The 20,874-nt window shown below is 53.2% G+C and overlaps 1 protein-coding gene across 2 annotated transcripts in view; it reads left to right on the top strand.

Annotated features, from left to right (window-relative positions):
* The window catches only part of TBCD (tubulin folding cofactor D), a 112,601-nt gene that overhangs the window by 39,158 nt on the left and 52,569 nt on the right, over window positions 1-20,874 (top strand). For both annotated transcript variants that reach the window (XM_078867249.1, XM_078867248.1), the window contains exons 14-17: window positions 16,747-16,903; window positions 18,508-18,565; window positions 19,195-19,224; window positions 19,695-19,780. In XM_078867249.1, the coding sequence (XP_078723375.1) occupies window positions 16,747-16,903; window positions 18,508-18,565; window positions 19,195-19,224; window positions 19,695-19,780 (331 nt within the window). The remainder of the gene's footprint in view (window positions 1-16,746; window positions 16,904-18,507; window positions 18,566-19,194; window positions 19,225-19,694; window positions 19,781-20,874) is intronic.

Raw genomic sequence — 20,874 nt, 5'->3', positions numbered from 1 at the left:
CACGGTTTTTCTGTAAAATTCCATGCCTCTGCTATTCGTGCCTGCGATCTTCACTTCTTCACGACTTTATAAACGTTGTATCAAAGCGATGGTTATACTGCGTACAGCAAACTACGGTAATTCATTGAGTTGCTGTACGTATTGTTTAGTTTTTTACAAGCGGAAAATGATGCGAAGATTAAATTGCCGTCCGCATTATAACAAAGTATGTGGTGACGGCGCTGCTGCTGGGTTGGCAGCGGTGCACGAGCACAGCTGACAACAACAGCTCAACGCTATGGCCGTAAAATAAAAAAATATAAAATATATAACATATAATAGGCGACGTTTTGGGCAATAGCCCTTATAACACATTATTTTCATAAGGTAGTTGATATGTAATTGATGTAATACTAATGTACTGTCACACCATACGTAGCTAATCGGAGTTGTAAAGTTGTAAAGTAACTTTTAGATCCAAGCTTAACTTAGTAACTCGTCAAACATTTAATCTTACGTTGAACCAACTTCATTTGGTTGCGAGTGGTATTTAAACACACGCACACGCAGACGCCGTCGGGAAAATTCCAGAAAAAAAGTTGCACTAAACACTTGAAATTAAATATTGTCGAGTAAAACTGAATACTTGAAGCGAAAATGCAATTCAAAACCAAAATCTAAACTCGCTGGCAAACGTACCTCTCGACGGCTCGTTGAAGGACCGGTGAAAAAACTGGAACACAACTCCTCGGCTGAAGCGGCTCATCTGCCGCCGGGGGACTCTCTGGTGTTGTAGCGGAGGCGCTCCTGAGCGCGAGAGCCGATCCACGACGCTTCAGGTCTCGTTTGCCCCAGCGGCGAAGCTCGACGCTACCGCACGCCCTCCGCCCGCGACCTCTCGAGACGAGTGAGGATGCGGCATCCCGTGGCGTCGTATAAGAAACGCGTTCCGCCGCGGGCTCGCGTCTGTCGAAACCTGCCGAAAGCTGGCCGAACTGGGCTCGTTTGGCCCGCCGGCTATAATGAGGACACGGTCCAATCTGGCCGCCGTCGATTCCGCACCGACTCTGAGCCAAGTCCAGACCAGCGGCAGCCTGACCCAAACCCAAACGGGTCGGTTAGCGGCGCTTATTTATTTATTTACGATAACATTTACGAGTCCCAAAAACACCTGACTGAGAAATCCGCCCCACCCCCGCGCGCGCTCCGCACCCACCCCGCCTCCCCCCCCCAGCCCCCCACCGTCACCTGATGCCGCCTTCGAAATTAGCAGCGAGCCCCACACTCCCCTTGTGTTGTCGTCATCGTTGTTATCGTCACGGTGATCGTTAGCTGCTCAAAATCGGCTGCTCAAAATCATGCTGATGAATTTCGATTTAAAGCTTTCGTGACTGCAGGGATTCATCTTCTTGGTTTTTTCGGTAAAGTCACGTAGAAGGTTCCCTTCTACGTGACTTTACCGAAAAAAAACCAAGAAGATCATGCTGATGCTTCGATCTGTTTGTTGTGTGCAGCCATAGATCGTTGTGTGGTCCCCACCGCCCTGAGTCCACCTCCGCTCAGTCATCCGCCACCTCTCGACTGCCGTGAGGGCATTCTCTCCTGAGTGTTTATTGCTGGCCCTCGTCATATTCGTTAGATGATTCTTTCCCAGTGTCCAGTCGCGTTAACTGTCCAAATGAAATAACGATTTAAACTGATCTACTTGGCTGATTGGACTCGCGGCGTGTGCTCGCAACTGGCCGGCATGGCGTACGAGAAGCGACATCTGATATGTGAACACACAACATCATACCCTGCTGTGCCCGACAGGATGGAATATTGTTGTCAGAGCCCCTGGTTATTGACACGATGTGGGGGGGGGGGGGGCGTGGTGGGGACTTGTTCTCCTCCACATTGAAATAATTAAAATAATGACTTCTAATTCATTTATAGTTTTAAATGAAGTGGAGGCGGCGCTCATCCCCCGTTCACGGCGCTGATCCCAGCGGGGGAAATTCCACGTCCCCATGGCACGTGCAAGTCCATCCACGGGACGACCGCCATTTCGCTTCTCCACAATGGGGTTACCAAAGAATGATTTATAATTGTTTTTAATAATTGAATTCGTCCCTTGAATCGTTATGGATTAGATCGCGTAAATATAAATGTATTGTTAAACCCGCCACCACCCGACACAGCCAATTAGTAAGGTTTGAACATGCCAATTCGTCACTAGTACAGCACACCGATGTGCTGGAGAGCAAATCCACAAAATTTACAAACTGAGTACGACGTTTCGCCAGTAACTACAACTAGCATATCAGGCAATAGCCACATTTGTGTTACCGTGATAACGAGCGCTGCTGTCACCGCTGTCCGGATTGCTCGTCTTCCTGCGAAGCTTTCGTCGCTGGCCAACCGCAGACAAACAAAACGAAACCCAGCGCTGCGGCGCGTGCCCCCTCGGAGCGTGGGGGTGTCGCTCTCATCTCCTGTTTAATGCGCCGAGACGAGTGTGGGAAATTCCACATTCCCATGGCGGGGGTTCAGTAATTTCATTGAACAACCACTGTTTGCTTGTCCACAACAGCAGCACTTGTCATTGTGTTGACCCAGGTGAGACTGAAGTGACCCCCAACTGGGAGTTGAACTTGTAACTCGAGCCACGTGCCCCGACCTATCGCAACCGCCCGGTGGGAATGCATTCCTTCGGGCGGTGGATAGCAAAGCTGAGTGCTGCCTGGCGGGAACTCAGAAGTGGAACTCAGAAGTGGAACTCAGAAGTGATCGTGGCCCCGAGAGAGAGAGTGACCCTTCTCTCTGATGGCATTGCGAAGTTTACAATGTCAGGCTCCGCACCATTTGAAGTAGGTTGGGCGCTACCAGGCAAATGGTGGTTCACCGATTAAAATCGACTCATTGCGCTCACGATACATGCCAAGTGAATGCGAATTATACGATCGTCTCCCATTTTCCGCTAAATGAGTGAAACCGAACTGCGCTCACGAGGCAGAAAAGAACGAGAGACGATACAAGTCGGACGGGATAATAAAACAAACAAAAAAAGCTACACACATTCAATAATTCTTGAATCAAACGTCAGCCCAGAATCATGAACGTTCGTGGAATTGCCGAAGTGACGGTCGCGCTCGCGCGCGGCCGAGAGAGTGAATCCCTGGTGGGGCGCTCGCCCCGTCCGTTGGCAGCGCCGCGGCGTGAGCACGCGACCCGCTGGCAGCGCACCACCCTCCGGTATGTTTCAAACGCGCGCGTCGCTCGTTACCACGCGCTTGGCTCCGCCGGCGTGCGGTAAACGGCGGCATTGTTGCTCGTCGGCCGGGCGATGGGCGGGAGCTGGCTCCGGGGCACGAGCGCGCACCTTTGGGAAGACGCGGCGCCTCGTTCGCGCCGCCGAATTCCAGTGGGGGAGGGGTGAAGCCAGCCACGGAATGTGCTCTCGCGGGGGAGTTCGCTACCAAAACCGTCTCTCGGTTTTCGTCGTTCGCTTTTTACGCTGCAAAATCTAAGCGTTTGCACGAAGTCCAGTCGGAGTGGTTTGCCGAGCCCCATCGAGTTTATCGTTTTAAACGAAGCGGAGACGGTGCTCGTCCCGCAGTGGAAATTCCACGTCCCCGTGGCATGGACGAGGCCATCCATGGGACGACCTCCAGCTCGCTTCCCTAACAATGGGGTTACCAAAGTGGAAATCTGATAAGGTGGAGCGCGCGGTTGTTGGCGGAGGCCGCCCGCACTGGCCGCGGCCGTGTTGTGCAAACACTGAGGATATAACTGTCGGCGGTTGTGCGGCCCTGGAAATGCGGCTCGAGGCAGATCTCCCCGTGCCCTCTGTACGCCTGCAAGCTTTGTGTCGGCAAACCAAGATGTCGGGCCGGTGGCGGTGGGGGTGATGTTTTTGTACGTTTGAAGTGTCTCCGTGCGAGATGGTGGCGCGGCGCGCACGCAGCGCGCGTTTACGTAACGCGCCGTCGATTACAGCACAGAGGTCACGTGGTGACGTGGAGGGGCGCACCGTGGCCACACCAATGATGTGTTAAGCTGCTTCTGCGGTGGTGATTGCGATTCCAGAGTTGCTCGCTTACTTTGGTGTTTATTTGCTTTTAGGTTTTTGCACCGGCAGTCAGCTTGTCGTTACATGAAGGGGGCTGTGGGGTTTTGGCACATGGGTTTGTTGACCTGTCAGGTCTTGCAGCCTGAATTGAACCGGGATGGTGGCCAAAAAGATTCCCAATGCTGAATCATCTCCTGCAAAGTACTCAAGTGGGGATCGCACGCAGCCCCAAGCACACAAAATGCCGCGTGCTATGGAGAAGGGCCAGTGGCCAAAACGTCACCTATTACACGATTTCTTTTGAAGCCCAGACACGGTGTTATTGACGAACGCGTTGAGTTTTAGTCGCCAATACGACTGCGTGGCAAACCTGGCAGCACCCTCGTGAAAACGCGTCTCGAGCCTCGGTGAGCTTTTTTCCAGTGTAAACAAGCCAAATGAAACACGAAAATTAAACATCGAAATCGACTCTCCCTTGCGCTCACAGTGGCACGCGTCGACCGCTAACGCCGCCAGCGCTCAGCCAGTCTCCACGCGTGCCACTCGACGGCTCGGCAGCCCCCTCGCTGGCACCCCCCCCCCCGACCCCTCCGTTGCCCTGCCGGTGCCCCTCGCACCGCAAGCTCCGGCGACGGTGGCAGTGACCCCCCCCCCCACTACCGAAAGTCGCGCTTCCGATCCCAACCCCCCGCCAAACCTCCGCAGCTGCTTGCGGAGGAAGGGCAAGTGTCCGGGGTCGTTGGCGGCGTCCCCCCCACCCCACCATCCGCCACATCCCGTCATCGTCGGGGATTGAACTCGGGCCGACCGAGATGTCTGCCGATCCGAGTAAATTGCTCGGTAGGCGCTGTGGCTGTTCCACCTCCGGGATGTTTTCCAGTTTGCGTTTGCCGCCGCGAAGACTTCGTACAAAAGGGGAACTCCACGGCCGCCAAGCGCTTTGAGCGCTTTGCGGGGCGGGAACGCTCCGCCGGGAGCAGGGGATGGTGGCGTCGTTGTTGTTTAACTATTAAGCATCGGGCTCTTGGCATCGGGCTCTTGGCGCTCTGAGGCTTAACTCTGCGGTGCAGAAACAAAACGCAAGCTGCCTTGGAGACTCGCCACATTAATCATTTTTCTGTATTCTCTCGCAAAATAGCGCGACCGCACCTTAGCCGAGTTGTCAAATGCTTAAGATTCCTGGCGTGTGTTTCTCCGCTCCTGCCTCTGAGCCATTTCACCGAGGCCTGCTGCCTTTGTCTGGAGCCAGATGACAAGATTCGCATTCATCGCTTCTCTTGTCACGTCGACTCAAGATTCAGCACCTTGCGGTTACTCTGCAGCAGCCGAGGTATCGTGGTGTCCCATCGGAGCGCGAGTTTGGGAATCGCTGAGCGACCGTCGAAGGCGCGTGCCGTTGTCCTCAACAGGCGGCTTACACACGTGTCCCTGTTGCAATGTGGTCACCCAGAGCAGACCGTGAAACGTATAACGACTGGATGCCCGATTGACAAACACGGAGGAGGTATCGCAGCCGTGCACCGCTGCGCTACTCCCGAGGCACTTATCTCAATGAATAACCCCACCTCGATGTAAAATTATCTCTGTTGCTCTACAGCAACATCAGCCATGCGAAGCAGACCGGCGAAATGGACGCTGACAAACGTCACCGTTTGCACTTTGCTTAGACGAGTACATGCGGTTGTCGTGTGTGGTGTCATGTGCGGCGGTTACCTGCACCGCACCACCCAGCGTGGTGCATCGCCGGAGCGGTGACGAGAATCCGCGCCTCTCTGCACCTCTGCGAGTCAACACACGGCCGCCGCCACCGCCCCCCCCGCGCTGCTAAAGCTCGCGCGGGGCCTTCGAGCGTCGGTAAAGTTCCCGGCCCCCGCGGCCAATTTAACCCCGCGGCGCGCCCATAGCGCGCGCGTGTGCAGCAAAGTGAACGCGAGCGCGAGAAGCGAAAAATTACCTTGAGCGCTTGCTTTCTTTCTAGAGAGATGACAGAATTTCGGGACAGAATAATACAAGTCTGCTGGGGGAAAGGGGAGCCCTTCTTCGTCCGGGTAACTTTTTTCTGGCGACGCGTCAGGTGCGGTTTTCGGCGAAGCGCGACTCTGCGAGCTCTGTGGGTGGGAACTTTTTTTGTATCGTTGCTCGTCTGCGCCCCGCGGCGACGCGGATAAACTTGGCGTTGGCGTGAGCATGCCGAGTGGGATGGGCCGTCGCCGCTCGCCATGGCCCGCGGTGCCTCCGAGGTTGGGCCGGGAGAGGCCGAGCGGCGGCGAGCGGGGGTGGGGGGGGGGGTGGGCGGGTCCACCATCCCCGACCATTCCTTGTTTTCGTTTACCTGTTTGGGATGCTGCCGTGGCTGAATGGTCATGGCGCCCGACTTGCAATCCCCAAGCGGGGGTGAAACCGTCGCGGCAGTCGGGGCGGTGGTGCCGGTTTCCTTGAATCCGTCCGCTCTTTCGTCCCCCCATGCAATGGGCATGCTGCAAACAGTCGATCGATTAGGTTGCGTGCGGTGGGGCAAAGCGTGGGAACTTCCGCCTCCTCTGAGACGTCTGGCACGCATGGATGAGTAGGCCGAATACTGTCTAGAGTGGCTCTCTCGAGCTCTCTGTAGCGGAGGTCCTTCCGCCGGTGTTGGCGTGAGCGAGCGATTACAGGGCTGCGCCTTTGTTTATGTTTTATTCACTTTGCTCTCTGCGGCTTGGGCCATTACAATCGGTGTGCCGCTTTACGTTTCACCAGGGAATGCTCTTCACCCCGTGGGTGGCTGGAGCGGTGTGCGAGTCTAACCACTACTACGGTTTATTACGTGGAAATGTATAGCAGCCAAATACTTTTAAACGCATGCTTCTAAACGTTGTGTCGAACTAGAGGGGGCCGCGCTTTATTCGCTAAAGCCTCCAACACATTCAGCATGACGAGAGCCGAGCGAGTGGAAGGAGATCGCTTCATTTTAAATCCTAAAACGCGGTTTGTTTTCATCCTCTGTCTGCCTGACGCCGTACCCGCCGTGCCGTCTGCGGTGACGGTGTCGTAATTTGGCACTCTCCTCGCTTCAGAAATAGTTGCTCTCACAGAGTCCAGTTTGTCCCCCCGGGGCGCCCCACTCGTGGGCCCGGTCCCTTGGTCTTATTGGAAGAAATGAGTGAGAGAGCAATTTCGTGTGATTTTTTTTTTGCCATTTGCAACCTTTTAATAAAGAGGGCCCCCCCGCGCCGTGTGGGCTTGTGCGTGACCCTGACGTCGCTCCGCAACTCTCTCCGCCACTTCAGTTCTGATAGCTGCCCTGTCGGCGTCTGCGTGCTGTTTGGGTACCGCTTTCTTCTAACTTGTCCTGCCTGTGAGGTGTGTGTGTGTGCTATGATAAACTATTATTTTACCAGGTAAGGCCCGCTGAGCTATAAAGCTCTTTTTCATAAGCGAACTGGCTATCACAAATGATAGCTCAAAGAAGAGGCTTATCACATGGGCATTTATAGCAGCCAAATACTCTAAATGCGTGATGTTGATTCTAAATGTGTCGGGAAAAACTGGAGGACCCGGAGAAAAATCTACACAACCACGGGTAGAAGATGCAAACTCCAAATATACAGGCGTCAGAGCCGGGAACGAACTCACGACCTGTATACCAGGCGAGGGAATTAACATCTCGCCATCGCATCTTCGTTGGATCAATTGCGCCACGTAGTACGTTTAAACGCCTTCGTGCTAACGATAGTGACGTCACCTGATGCCACGTGACACCACCTTTAGCAGTCAAAATCGCGGAAGTGACATCACTTCCTGTAAAGGCAAAGTTTTCAAACCAAACTAGGTTTTTTGTTTGTTTCGTCTGAAATATCATCTCCAGGCTCGATTGTTCATATGAATACGACATTTGGGAACACATCTGTTGGCAGCGCCGTTTCCTTGTTAATCGTGGTGTTTAATGACCTGTAGAGAATGAGTTTATCGCTGCTTCTGGTAGGGCCACAAACAGTATTCGTATTTGAGTTGCACGTGTGTGTGTGAACGTGTGTGCGCACGTGGGAAGCGGTGGCGCAGTGGTTAGCGCGCTGCATTAAACCAACACACTTGATTTTGATTCCCAGCCTTGGCTAAAATAAGTGGCAAGTGGTATTTGAGCTGGTTCTGACCCGCATCGATCTCGACTTCGATCAGTACCTGGTGTGGTGTGTAAACATCAGCACTGGGAAGACAAAGGCAGCCAGGCAAGATGCTGGTCACACCGTACTTTTGTGCGTCACGCAGGACCCAACAGGTGCTAACTTAGAGCATTTGCCCCAACAGTCTATAAGCCCAAACATGGGTCTCTGTTTTGTGTGTGCAGTTCGTCTGTGTGCCCTTGTGTGCAGGTGCGAATGTGTGTGTGTAAGGATACTTGTTATTACCCAATTTACACCAGTGTTGAGTCATACACAATCATGTGAAATGTCTCGCATCCATCAAAATTGGATATGTTCATCTGGAGGCTACAGGGTGGCCCTGGTGTGGTCAGGCTGTGTACAACTGGTTTAAAATTAACACCCGCAGGCTAACGCAAACGCATTCGGAGATGGGACAAAGCTCTGCCGATCTGGAGATTTGCACTTATAAATCTAAGATTTAAAACTCGTTTTTTTAGAACTGCTTTGTAATAGAGTTGTTTTGGGTTAGATCGCATACATATATAAATGTGTCGTTAAACCTGCCACCACTCGACACAGCCAACTAGTAAGGTTTGTCACGTAAACAGAACGTGCCAATTCGTCACTCGTACAGCATCACCGGTGTGTTGGAGAGCCAAGCCACAACATTTACAATCTGAGTACGACGTTTCGCCAGTAATTACAACCAGCTTCATCAGGCGACATCCATAATAGAGGCATCCCCCCACCCTGCACCTCCAATTAGCACGGTTGGGCTACGTACGGTGCGAAAGAAATTCAACATACGCACGTATACCTGACATTACGAAGAGTCAGGAAGGCTGCTGTGGTCGATTTATGGATCCCTGATGGGAAAGCTCTCGCGGCTGTGGACGTCCAACCCTGGTTTAAAGTCACCCGGCTCCTCAACGGTGATTTCTTGCTCAAATGACAATTGCGGCGCCGTTTATCTCCCGTTTACAACCCTGAGGTCATTGGCGGTAATTCCGCTGTCCTGTTGCGGCGTCCACAGGACTGTGCTACGAATCCAGCGTCCCGAGTTCAGTGGCGAAGTGTGCCCTATCAAACCTCCACGATTAACGCGGCGTGGGGAGGCCTTAACCCTGCACTAGATTCACGATATTTTAAATGTTTAGATGTTCTCGCTGATGAGTCTTCAGTAGTCATGTTACGATTAACCCACCCCATATTGGTGAGTAAAGTATGTCAGAGTAATAAAATGAGCGTCGATAAAACCACGATATGATAATATGCAAGCCGGACGTCACAGTTATCGTGCATCTTATCTCGTACGATACATCGTAGCGTCACCATTCTGTGGCGATGCGTGGTTCATGCCACCCGCGTGGATGTTCAGCGACTGGGGATGCCAGGTCCCGGGCCCCAAGCTGGCAGACTTTGGATTTGCAGCCGAGTAGTCGAGAGTCCGGTGAAGCGAGCCGTCTTGCCGCGTCGGTGTTCAGCGTCTCGGGACGGTTGCGGTTAAGGGATAATGGCGGTGAGAAGACAGCGGCGGTGCCGCGCCACCGCTTGCCTCCAGCTGCCTGGCGCGAAATCCCAAAAGAGGCGTTAATCGCTGGTGGCCGGCTCGTTAAAGGTTTAAGCGTCAATAGCAGAGGCCCGGCATGAATCTCTCTCTTTCTCTCTCTCTCCTCCCCCCACGTGTAAAAAGCCGACCGTGACTGAAGTCCTGGGCGTGTGGATTGCGGGATTATACCGTGATGGGCAAGTCTGTTTTTCTTGGAAAGTTTTGGACCGAAGGCATGGGGTTTAAGATACAAAAAACGGAGTGTTAATGAAAGGGTGTGAGGCCGGCAGTGGCGGTTGCGGCGGCTTGATGGGGCGCTGGTTTCAAAGTAGGTCGTCTGGAAGCTGCGAGTGCGCGCGTTGATTTGCACCGTCACAATTTGCGGGTCGCAATTCAGTTGTATGTATGTGGGTTGACCGACACATTTATATTTACGTGATCGAACTAAAAAAAAAGCCTCTTACGTATGCGTGTATGTTTATCTTGCTTCTCACCGCACGTAGCCAACCGTGCTGATCGGGGGTGCGGGGGAAGGACAACAAACAATTCAAGAATCGATTAGTTTTTTAAACGTGCGCGTTGATTTTGTGTGACCCAGGCGAGAACCCGAGAGACGACGATCGGAGTGTGATTCGCAAGGGTGACCTGGGTCGCCAATACATTTCAAAAGGAGCACGAAAAAAAAGTACAGCAGTGAAGCGACGAGAAATCGAGAACAAACACAACCGTGTCTAATGGGAAAAATCGGCAAAACATTGCTCAAGCACACGGCAGTAATCAACGGGCTCTCCAATTGTCTTAGGCTTTGAATATTCTACCGACATTCTGTTTACTCGGCCAATCGGATTACACGAAAATTGTTTGTGGAAACAAACATCACCTGTGTTCCCACTTGTGCCTCAGGGCGCGAGGCTTCATGGTGGGGGAAAACCAAAAAACCAGCCTAACCTACAAAGAGCCGTCCACTGGTTATTCCGTCGTTTCAAAACGATAAGATTTATACAGGAGCCGACGTACGCCTGGGAAGGGCGATCTTCGTTGTCCACGCAGATCGTTCCGGGTCCCTGTATTTCATGTCCTCTTGTCGGGTTTTTCAAAAAGAGTCCTCCACTCGGTAATTAACGCAACCGCACTTTACCTTCGCCTGGGGGCACTAAACGCGGCACGTCTCGTGGCAGCAAACGGGCCTGCTTGTTTTTATTGCCGCCCACAATAACACGGGTCCCGCTCAGAGGCGAGCGCTCGCGAGCGGCGGGTTTACGCCGCCTTTATTTGTTTTATCCGGGTTTACAAAACAGACCCGGAGATGGGACGGCCCGATAGCCGCCCAGTCGCTCTCTGCGAAGGAGGTCGACAAACCGTCAAGAGATGTCATGCTCAAATGGGCACCTCCTATTAACAGCCATATGCCAGTGGTGGGCATTACGCATTCCTATGGCACGGGTGAGTCTATCAATTGGACAGCCACTGTTGGTTTCTCCATAAAGTGCTGCTTATTTTATCGACCGCGGGGGAATGATTGGCCGAGTCGACATCCTCCCAGGATTTGAACTCGCCAACTTCCGATAGCGAACTGTCGGCCCTACCGCTGCGCCACCCGGCCAGTTTGGAAAAAAACGAGCGCAGATGGGGAGTGATTAACGCCCTGCACGCGCCCCGCCTGCTAAACACGTCCCACACACGACGTAGAGCACGCCGATTCGGAGTACGACACAAATACGAGTGTGTGTGTGCGCGCGCATAATGCGTGTACGCGTGTGCAACACGTGGCCGTAGTGTAATGGTTCGTGCACAGCTCTGCGAAGCCGGGAACCCGAGTTCGATTCCCACTCAGTGACGATTATTTGAACCAGTCCTGGGCCTCCCCTAGGTCAACTCGGTCTCAAATGAGTACCTGGTGCAGTAAATATCGCCACTGGGGAGACTGGCTGCCCACCTAGTGCGTTGTGCCAACCTTCACAGGTGCTAACAGCACTTTGCCCCAACAGTCTGTGAAGGCTATATGGGAGATCTTTGTCTTTGCAACATGTGGCGGTTAGTGTCGTGATTAGTGCACGGCGCTCCGAACCCAGCGACACGCGTGCCATTCCAATAATGGTGGGGAATATTTGAAGCGTTTCTGGGCCTTCCCGAAGTCGACTCCACGTTAAAGATGAGTGTGCCTGGTGCGGTGTGTGTACACATCAGCACTGGGGAGACAAAGGTGGCCGGGCTTGGGATCGACATGGGGCGTGCTGAATCAAATGAATGAAGCTTGTCTGTGTGTGTACGTGTATAGCTCTCGTGACACAGTCCCATCAATGAACTCCTCTGGCAGTCGAGGCTGCGTTGGCTGGTTCATATAACCCGCATGCCCAGCTACTGCATGTCCAAGCAGCTTCTGTTTGGCCGGACAGAGGCAGCTAAATGGGCACGGCACGGGCTAGAGAAGAGATGGAACGATGTCGTACAAGAGGATGTGGTGCTGAGTGGACTTTCCGATGACCGGTACCAGCTGTGTCAATATTGGCGACTAGGTAGTTGGAGGAAATCGCCCACCAACTACAATGAAGGGCAGAGGAGCGATGCTCACAACAGCGAGTAGAGTGTCGGGAAACTAAAACGCAGCGAGTTGGCACAGTGAGGAGCACAGGCAGTGCATCTGCCGGTCATCTCAGTCCGTCAACCAATAGCACCTGGGTCTGTCCCATGACCTCTGGCCAGCAGGCTTATGGCTTTGTTTCTCTGTGTGCCTATGTGTGTGTCTTTCTCGGTGTGTCTCTGTGTTATCTCTCTCTGCTTACGTGTCTGTCTATGTGTCTCCTGTTCTGTGTTTCATCTCTCTTAAATTTAGCAATATTTGGAAGAACGTAATCAACCAGGTAGGGTGTTGACTGTTATGTTAGCCGACTATCTGTGTTGTATTGCATTATATTTCTCAGTTTACTAGGTTTGTTTTCTTTTTCATTTGTACCTGATGATGATTGCTTGTGTTGCAATCGAAACGTCGTATGCTATTATTTAATTTCTTATTTTCTCTTTCTACGTGATTTTACCGAAAGAACCAAAGAGTTAGCCTATGGCTCTTCACGTGGCCTCAACGTGCGCCGAGCCTGGCACAAGGTCTGCGGTGTCATCACGTCACTCTATAACGAATGGCGGCAGTTGATGTCTCTCGTGACGTGCAGGGCGTTGATTATTTGAATCCGTGTTTTCTGGCAATTGTTGTGAAAGTGCTTCATGTGACGACCTCATTTGTTTTTTTTAACAGAGGCAATTAGGAGCGTGCGAGATTGAGCTCTAATTGCAGACGAAGGTCCTATTCTAGGGAGCGGCGTCTCATCCTCCCGTGCTCGCTGATCCACGCTGGGCCCAATCCCAGTGAATTCGGATTCGCAGGAGTTGCATTCACATTCTACAACTCTGTTGCTTGCACGGACGCACGCACGCCCACGTAAAGCCTTTAGGAAAACGTAAATGACAGAGGGGCGACATTCCGTGCCAACTGAAGCGTCGTGCTGCAGGGGACCGGCTATTAGCCCGTCGCTCATCATCAAGAGGTGGCGCCTCTCAGCAGCCCTGTCACTGGCACCGTGCCACAACACGTGGCACTGGTTGCCCCCTCCCATTGGTGCCACAGGCTGGTTCACCACGAGTACTTTACTTCCCCTCCACCCCCAATTATCCGGCGGTGGTGGAACACGCCTATAAATCAGCACTGCGGAGCCTGTGAGGGGTTAGGGGATCGCCGCACAAATCTTGTGAAACTCCTTTCCCGCGGGCGTCGAGAAGGCGCTACGGCAAATTGCATCTATCTGTATGTACGGGATAGAGTGTTGCCCCCTCGCGTCCGTGGGTTTTCTTCAGCTGCTCCGATTTTCCTCCCAAATGTGAACGCTCATTAATTGGCCGATGCCACCTTCATCTGTAGAGGACCGCAGAGCTTGGGGGTGGCGAGAATTTGCTGTCGGCTCACTGCCTGGCTGCTGCTGCCACCACCTTCCCGCTTGTGTCTGTGGTTCCTCCTCCTCTGCTCGAGAGCGAGAGGCGACTGCGTGGTGGAGACGGTGCAGCGCCCCAGGTTGACGTGTTTCTATATCCGAGTCTCGGTCCGTTGGTGGTTGGAGCTCGGCTGGCAGCTCTCAGCCACCGAGTCACTCGGGGCTCACAGTGCCCCCCCCCCACTCCGTGACGGGAGGGAATCAAACTCGGCCGCCTTCGTATATCTAGGGTGCTTCAAAAAAATATTAAAAGAACGGAGAATACACCATAAGATGATAACAAATGTATGTTAATATCTTCAAAAAGGCATCAAAGAGTCTCCACTCGTTCGCCGTCATTGTCAACGCCGCCTGGAATCTTCTCCAGGTGGTCTCCAGAGCCCGGAGGCACATTTCTTGTGGTCTTGTTGCAAATTCTCGGAGGTGTTAACATTTTTTTGAAGCAGCCTGTATTTTCGGCACACGTGTGTGTTTTTACGTGTTATTTGCGAATGGTGGTGGTTGTTGTTGTTGTACGTAGGGGAGCATTAGCGTAACAGTTAGCGTGCTGTGCCACAAATCTGGCGGCCCGAGTTCGATTCCTGCTCACGGCCAACATTATAGACATTTTTCTGAACTGGTCCTGGTCTTCGCCTAGATCGACTCAGCCGTTAATGAGTTCCTGGTGCACTGTGTGAACGCCAGCCGGGCGTGGTGCTAGCCACACCCACACCTCGTATGCTGTTCTGCCATTTGCAGGTGCCCACTATTGGCACTTGCCCCAACAGTCTGTGTCGGCTATACGGCGAATATTTTCGCTTTTTAGTGTTTCCCTGTGGGTGTTGAGCGGCGGTGCAGTGGTTCAGGCACTGCTCCTTCATCCCGGCGATCTGAGTTCAACTCCTGGCTGCGAGCAACACCAGGGGCAAGTGGTACCTGAATCTGTCCTGGGCATCTCCTAGGTTGACTCAGCCCTCTAACATCGCTTGTCAAAGACTATATGGAGCTATACGATGTGGTATGAAAGGATACCTAGCTTGGCGCAAGGGCACATAGCCTGTCACAAATACCAAGGTAATATCACTCCCACAGTGGCAAATCGTAACTGTTGTTGCGAATTGTCAGTGATGGTCAGATGCTCTGCATAACAGCCAATAAGTGATTTTTTTTTGCTCAAATTAGCATTGAGACAGTGCTCATCTCTTGTGGTGGGTATTCCACATTCCTATGACAGAGGACAGTTTATTCATAGTACACAGAATCTTAAACTAAACATAATGCCCGCAACTTTTTATTATTATTTTAATCCGCAAAAGAACATCGCAGGCTTCTGTATATTTTACTCTGCAATGATTACTGTGGTCTAACCTTTGGTTAATCAGCTCTAATATATATTTGACTGGCAGCACACGCACATAGTGCTGTGTATCATAACAGTTTAACCTTTCCATACTGTAAGCTATTGAGATGATTTTGGGCCAGGCGCTGGAACTCATTTAAAAAATTTGGAGACGTTGGCAGAACTGTCAAGTGTCCGTCCAGCGAGCGGGCGTCACTTTGCAGCTGCGTCATCCCTGATTGACGGCTGCGGCTCGCCCGTCGGCTGTTGGCCATGACCCGAGCCTCTCCTGCCGAGCGCAGCGATGCCCAAAGGTTGCCGGGAGGTTCCCTCGTCCGCGACGCCTCGGCTCGCGGGCATGTGTGTGTCCGTGTGTGTCCGTGTGTGTGTGTCCGTGTGCGTGTGTGTGTCCGTGTGTGTGTCCGTGTGTGTGTCCGTGTGTGTCCCTGTGTGTGTGCGTGTGTGTGCGTGTGTGTGCTTGCGTCGGTGGGGAGCAGCGGCATAGCAGTTGGCACACCGCACTACGGATTTTTATTCCCGCGACCGGAATTTGATTCCTGCTAGCCTGGTTTGCCGACAAATATCTGAACCAGTCCTGGGCCCTCCCCTAGGTTAACTCGGCCTTAAAAATTAGTGTGCCCGGTGCGGTGTGTACACATCAGCACTGGGGAGACAAAGACGGCCGGGCGTGGTGTTATCCACCCACCCCCTTCGTAGGCTGTATGGGGGATCGACATAGGGCGTGCTGATTCAAATTAATTAGAGCCTGGTGCTTTCGTCTCCGGGTGTAATTCCTTGCGTGCATCGCTCCGTGCTCCCTCGGGCTCCGTTTATTCGGCATTACGTGCTCTTGGTCGATGTCCACGTTTGAGCCACATGGCGTAGCAGGAAGTGCGCGTTAATTTAAAAAGGGGTGGAACACTTCGGCAGACGAACGCGTGTTGGAAAGCGCTACAAGACCCACGCGTATGCATGATTTGTGTTCCCTGTTACAAGGTTCGTTTGTCTAAAATTGGACCATGTCGACCAATGTGTGTATAATACTTGCTCGATGATGTCAGTGCAGTTGGGGTTAGGGGGTGGATTGTTGTTTGCAATTACCAGAGAATTTAAACTCGTGCACGCAGAGTCTAACACAAAAGGGCAATGTGCCTCTTTCACTGCCCCAATTCCTAAACTTAAACTCCCTCCCCTAATCCCTGACCATCCCTGCCCGCCTCTCACCCGAGCATCACTGCCCCTCCCCCCCACCTTTTACGGAGCCTTGAGACACGGTCTTGTTCAGGTGCCTCATTAATCCCCACATTTTGTTAAGGAATGTAACATTGCATTGTGAAGTTTCAAGAGCCGCCCTAGGCCACCTAGCTCGGGTCCCAGCTGTGGGACAATGGGTGGACTACGTGTGCAGGACAGAGGAGGGCAGGTCACAGAGACATTGGAGTGGCACCCAGAGGTCAACGACCAAGTGGAAGAGAAGACCTTAAACGGGGTGGTGGTGGTGGTGGTAAGGCTGTAAGATTGGACTCAGCACGGCGGGAATGAAGTTCAACGTACGTACTTACAGCTCGGGTGTCGACTTCACCGAAACTACGCAGGGGGGTGGGGGGTTGAGCATCAACGTCAATGGCGGTGGTGACATCTTGACCCTGACCTTGTGATGAGCGAGTTCCCCTGGCCTCGCCGCCAGGTTCCCGTGGGCCTCCGCGCACCTCTCACCCCGCGCGGCGCCGCTTTTTTTCCCGCAGTGGTGCCGGCGATCGTGCGCGCGCTCACGTTCGACGAGCTGCGCGGCGCCTGCAGCAAGGGCTCGCACGTGCGCGATTCGGCCTGCTACGTGTGCTGGGCCTTCGCCCGGGCCTACGACCCCGGCGAGTTGGCGCCGTTCGTCGAACGCATCGCCAGGTGGGCCCCCCCCCCCTCCCCCCCGGCGTCGTCGCATTGGCATCGGTTTTCTCTGCCCGAGGATCGCCGACCCCCGATCTCCCTTGCCGCCGGGCGAACGAGATCGCAAGTTCCCGGGCGGGGTCCGCAGTTTGGTTTTTAATTCGTAGGCGGTACTGCCGCCACCGCTGCGTCGGCTCTTGCGGTCGGGCTCGGAACCGAGCGGAATCAGAATATTTATTGACACTTGAGGAATCCGAAGAGCTGTGAAGCTCTTTTTCAGGTGGAGCGGAGGGTCGCGCATCGTGCCGCACGACACGCGGTGCGAGCCGCAAGCGCGTCGGAGAGAATAACGAGGCATTGCCTTGAATTTAAGTTATTTGGGAAATCGATAGGATGCATCAATATGTGTTTGTCTGTGGGAGGAACTTGTACACGTAATATATATTTTGTTGAATTAATGCATTTAGGATGCAGTGAACATGACTAAAGGAGAAGTTAGATACATGTTAGCGTTGTGCCGAAACTTCCCGATGTGTGAAATGATTTAAGGCCATTGTGAATTGTTTAATCTATTTTTGTGAAATATCGTCGCACATTATATATCTCTTAAAATGTTTCGATATGACTCAGAGGCACCCGGAACTTTGGACAAAAATCACGCACGGTACTTTTGAGTCTGTGTTCCAGATCTGCCGATGAAAAGGCCTTTATTAATGCAATCACTGGCCTATGGAATTACAATATCAAACGATTAACTTAAACACGTGCACCAGATTAAACTCTCCCATCCGTCTCTTTGGGGTTCAATTCACAGGAGCCTCTCCATGAAAACCAAAGAGCAAAACACTTACTATCGCGGCAACCACTTTTTTTTTTACGTGCATTTGAAGTGTGTGAAATAACTTTTTCCCACACGCTGCGAACCAATCAAAATACCCTGGCATTTCGGCTCGCAAAATCCTCGTAAGTATGGATAGCCTGGGGACAAGCAGCACGAGTGAGTGTGTCTATGTATTATCGTAGGTGTCCATATATAATGTTGTCACAGGTTCCAGAAAAAAATATAAAATCGCGGAGATTTGCCCTGTCCATCATCTCCTCCCCCACCGCACTCCCACGCTCTCTCCTCTCTCTATCTCTCTCCGTTCGGACGACGTGGCGCTCTCCGACGCGTAGTGCCTGAAGAAGCGCGGAGGTTCCTATTGCGTTTCATGTTGTTTGTCCATCTCTTCCCTCTGTGTGGGATAGTGTGTTGCGCTTTCGCACGTGTGGGTTTTTCTCCGGTCGATAACACCTTCATATGTAGAGGACCGCAGAGCTAAGGGTGGGAATTTGGGTGGCAGTTCACCGCCTGACTGCTGCTGCCTTCCTGCTCGTGTCTGTGGTTCCTCCTCCTCGCACCTCTGAGTCGTCCTCTCGCCCTTTCAGAGCGAGGGGCCAACACCACGTAGCGGCGGCCGCGGTGCGTTACAAGTTGAGATTGTTATAATTAATTACGGCCGTCGTTACTTTGCGACAGCTCCGTTGTGCGCGGTTCATGTGAATTTCCAGTCTCGTCCAGCACTAACGCCCCCCCCCCCCACTACCCCCTACCCCCCCACTACCCCCTGCGTTCCCTCCAGCGCGCTCGTGATCACCGCCGTCTACGACCGCGAGGTGAACTGCAGGCGCGCTGCCTCCGTGAGTGTTTCCCGCCCTTTTCGGCGGCCGTGGTGGTGCTGGCGGCGGCGCCGGACACACGCACCAAACGCAACTCTATTTGTACTGCGAGTGCAGCAAAGCACAACAAATATCCAATTAAATAAATGAAAATACAATTACAAAGGCGATCGTCATCGGCCTTGGTCAATCCACTGTTTAATGAAGGCCTCCCCCCATGCCACGGTCCAACCAGCACGCTCATACGTGTCGATTTCATCGCTCAGTCTCTTCGGTTGATGTCCCGTCGGATGCGGCCCGTTCCTCGGCCGCCGCTCCGTCGTCGTTCTTGGACCGTCGGCCATCGTCCCTCCTCGCCGTCACGTGGCCCGGCCTAAGCCGGGCTCGCTCACTGACGCTTTGGATCGCGTCTTTCAACGCGCGGACGCGCAGTTTTCCTGCCGTGCATCTGTCCGTGTTTTTTTCCCAACTTACAGCCCAAGCCGGCGAATCTGCACACCGTCGTTTGGTGGAATGCGCACTGATTCTGGGGAACGCGTCGCTGGAGGCGGGGGGTGGAGGGGGGGGCTCTCGTTGCCGGTTCACGGCGGCGCAGAGTTCCCACCATTGTCCCGCGGGAGTAATGCCTTTGTGGTGATTGTCGTTTTCAGGCCGCCTTCCAGGAGAATGTGGGGCGACAGGTAAGGGCTCCGCTCGAGCGCTCTCTCCGTTTTTGCCGGGGAGGGATTTGGCGCGCGGCGCGGTGTTTGGCCCGCGGAGTCTGCAGCGGCGATTAAAGGGAAATGCGGCCGACCGAAAAAAATGAAAATATACAAAACACCACGTGCATTGTTTCTCTACGCGTCCATTGTCTCTCGACCCGGGCTGCTAGCCCGCGTGAGCGTGAAGGTCTCGCTCGAGAGAAAAATAACTCTTCCACTGGCATTCAGAGGGTTTTTTTTAGTGAAGGCGCTGCGGCGACGTCACCGGCGGAGTAGAGGGTCGGCGTTGGACGTGGCGTGACGGCACTCCCGTCGGGGAGACTGCGTCAGTGCGGTGACGTCGTTGGTGCGCCGAGCGCGCGCGGTTATGATACGAGTTGAATGAATGAATGCATTTTAAGGAATGATTTGACGGCGAATCAAACCATGTGCCTCCGCATGTCACTCAGGGCACCTTCCCGCACGGAATTGACATTGTCACGGCAGCCGACTACTTTACCCTCGGGAATCGGAGCAACAGCTTCCTGAAAATCAGGTGACAGTTTGAGTGTGCAGCTCTTGACACGCAGTCCTGGCTGCCACGCTCACAGGCGAGCGCTCTCCCGCTCTCTCCCGCTCACTCGCTCGCTTCTGCGGTTTATGTCCACAGCCGGCGCCGCCGTGATTTACGCTTTGCATGTTCGGATGTGGTTTGAGTACGTACCCTCGCGCCTACGCGTCAGTCTTTTTTTGTCTCGTGGCACAGATAAATTGACATAAATGCCCGCCGGTAGTTAATTGTTCCGTGCGTTTGCTGACGCAATGAACAATGTATTTAAAAAATTTCCCATGCAGTGGCCAGTGTTCTGAATGCACAGGTACCGCCCTCTTGATGACAAAGGAAAGGCTTGGCCTAGTGCTATTAATATGTTTACATTGAATCTCGTATGAATCTCCCCAGGCATTCTGCATGGCTTGAGTTTTTATTTCGTGTAACGATGAGTGAGAGCACAAGGGACTAGGATCCGTCTCATTTCCCAGAGCGACCTGGGGCATCAGTCTGCCAGCGGTGGGGGGGGGGGGCCATGATTAATGTATAGAATCCAAACGGAGTAAATTTGCACCGTGGCGACGTCACGGGATCTTTAACGTCCACTGTGCAGCGCGCACTGCAGTATTACCACGGTTACCACACCGGTGGTTGCCACACCCGCGGTAATAAAAATAATCAGGGGCGGCTGCTGGAGTCGAACCGTGAACCTCTGCAACAGGGGGTGAATCCCCCCCCCCCCCCCCATTGCGCCCCCGCGTTAGGGTCTAAATTTGCCGAATTCGAAAATTATCCGCAAAATTACTCGACTGGGATTATGCACAACAATCATTGCCCCCCACTGGCAGACTGATATCCACAGGGACAGCTGCCACTGGGGGTGCCCTCTCAAAATGCGGTGTGAGACGCCGTGGCATATTGGCCGTTGCGTCACGAACAAATCATTGCAGTTATCGGTATTTTGCCGCGCGTTGCATTGGGGCACCGGGCCCTGCCGCATTGCGCCGTTGGCAACGATTGACGCATGTTCCTCTCCACGTTCCCCTCCTTGTTCCCCTCCACGTTCCCCTCCACGTTCCCCTTCACGTTCCTCTCCTTGT

Source organism: Lampetra fluviatilis, chromosome 23 (genome assembly GCF_964198595.1).
Source record: "Lampetra fluviatilis chromosome 23, kcLamFluv1.1, whole genome shotgun sequence".
Classification (NCBI taxonomy): domain Eukaryota; kingdom Metazoa; phylum Chordata; class Hyperoartia; order Petromyzontiformes; family Petromyzontidae; genus Lampetra; species Lampetra fluviatilis.
The sequence above is the reverse complement of the archived record's forward strand: the minus strand, read 5'-3'. Positions and strand labels throughout refer to the sequence as shown.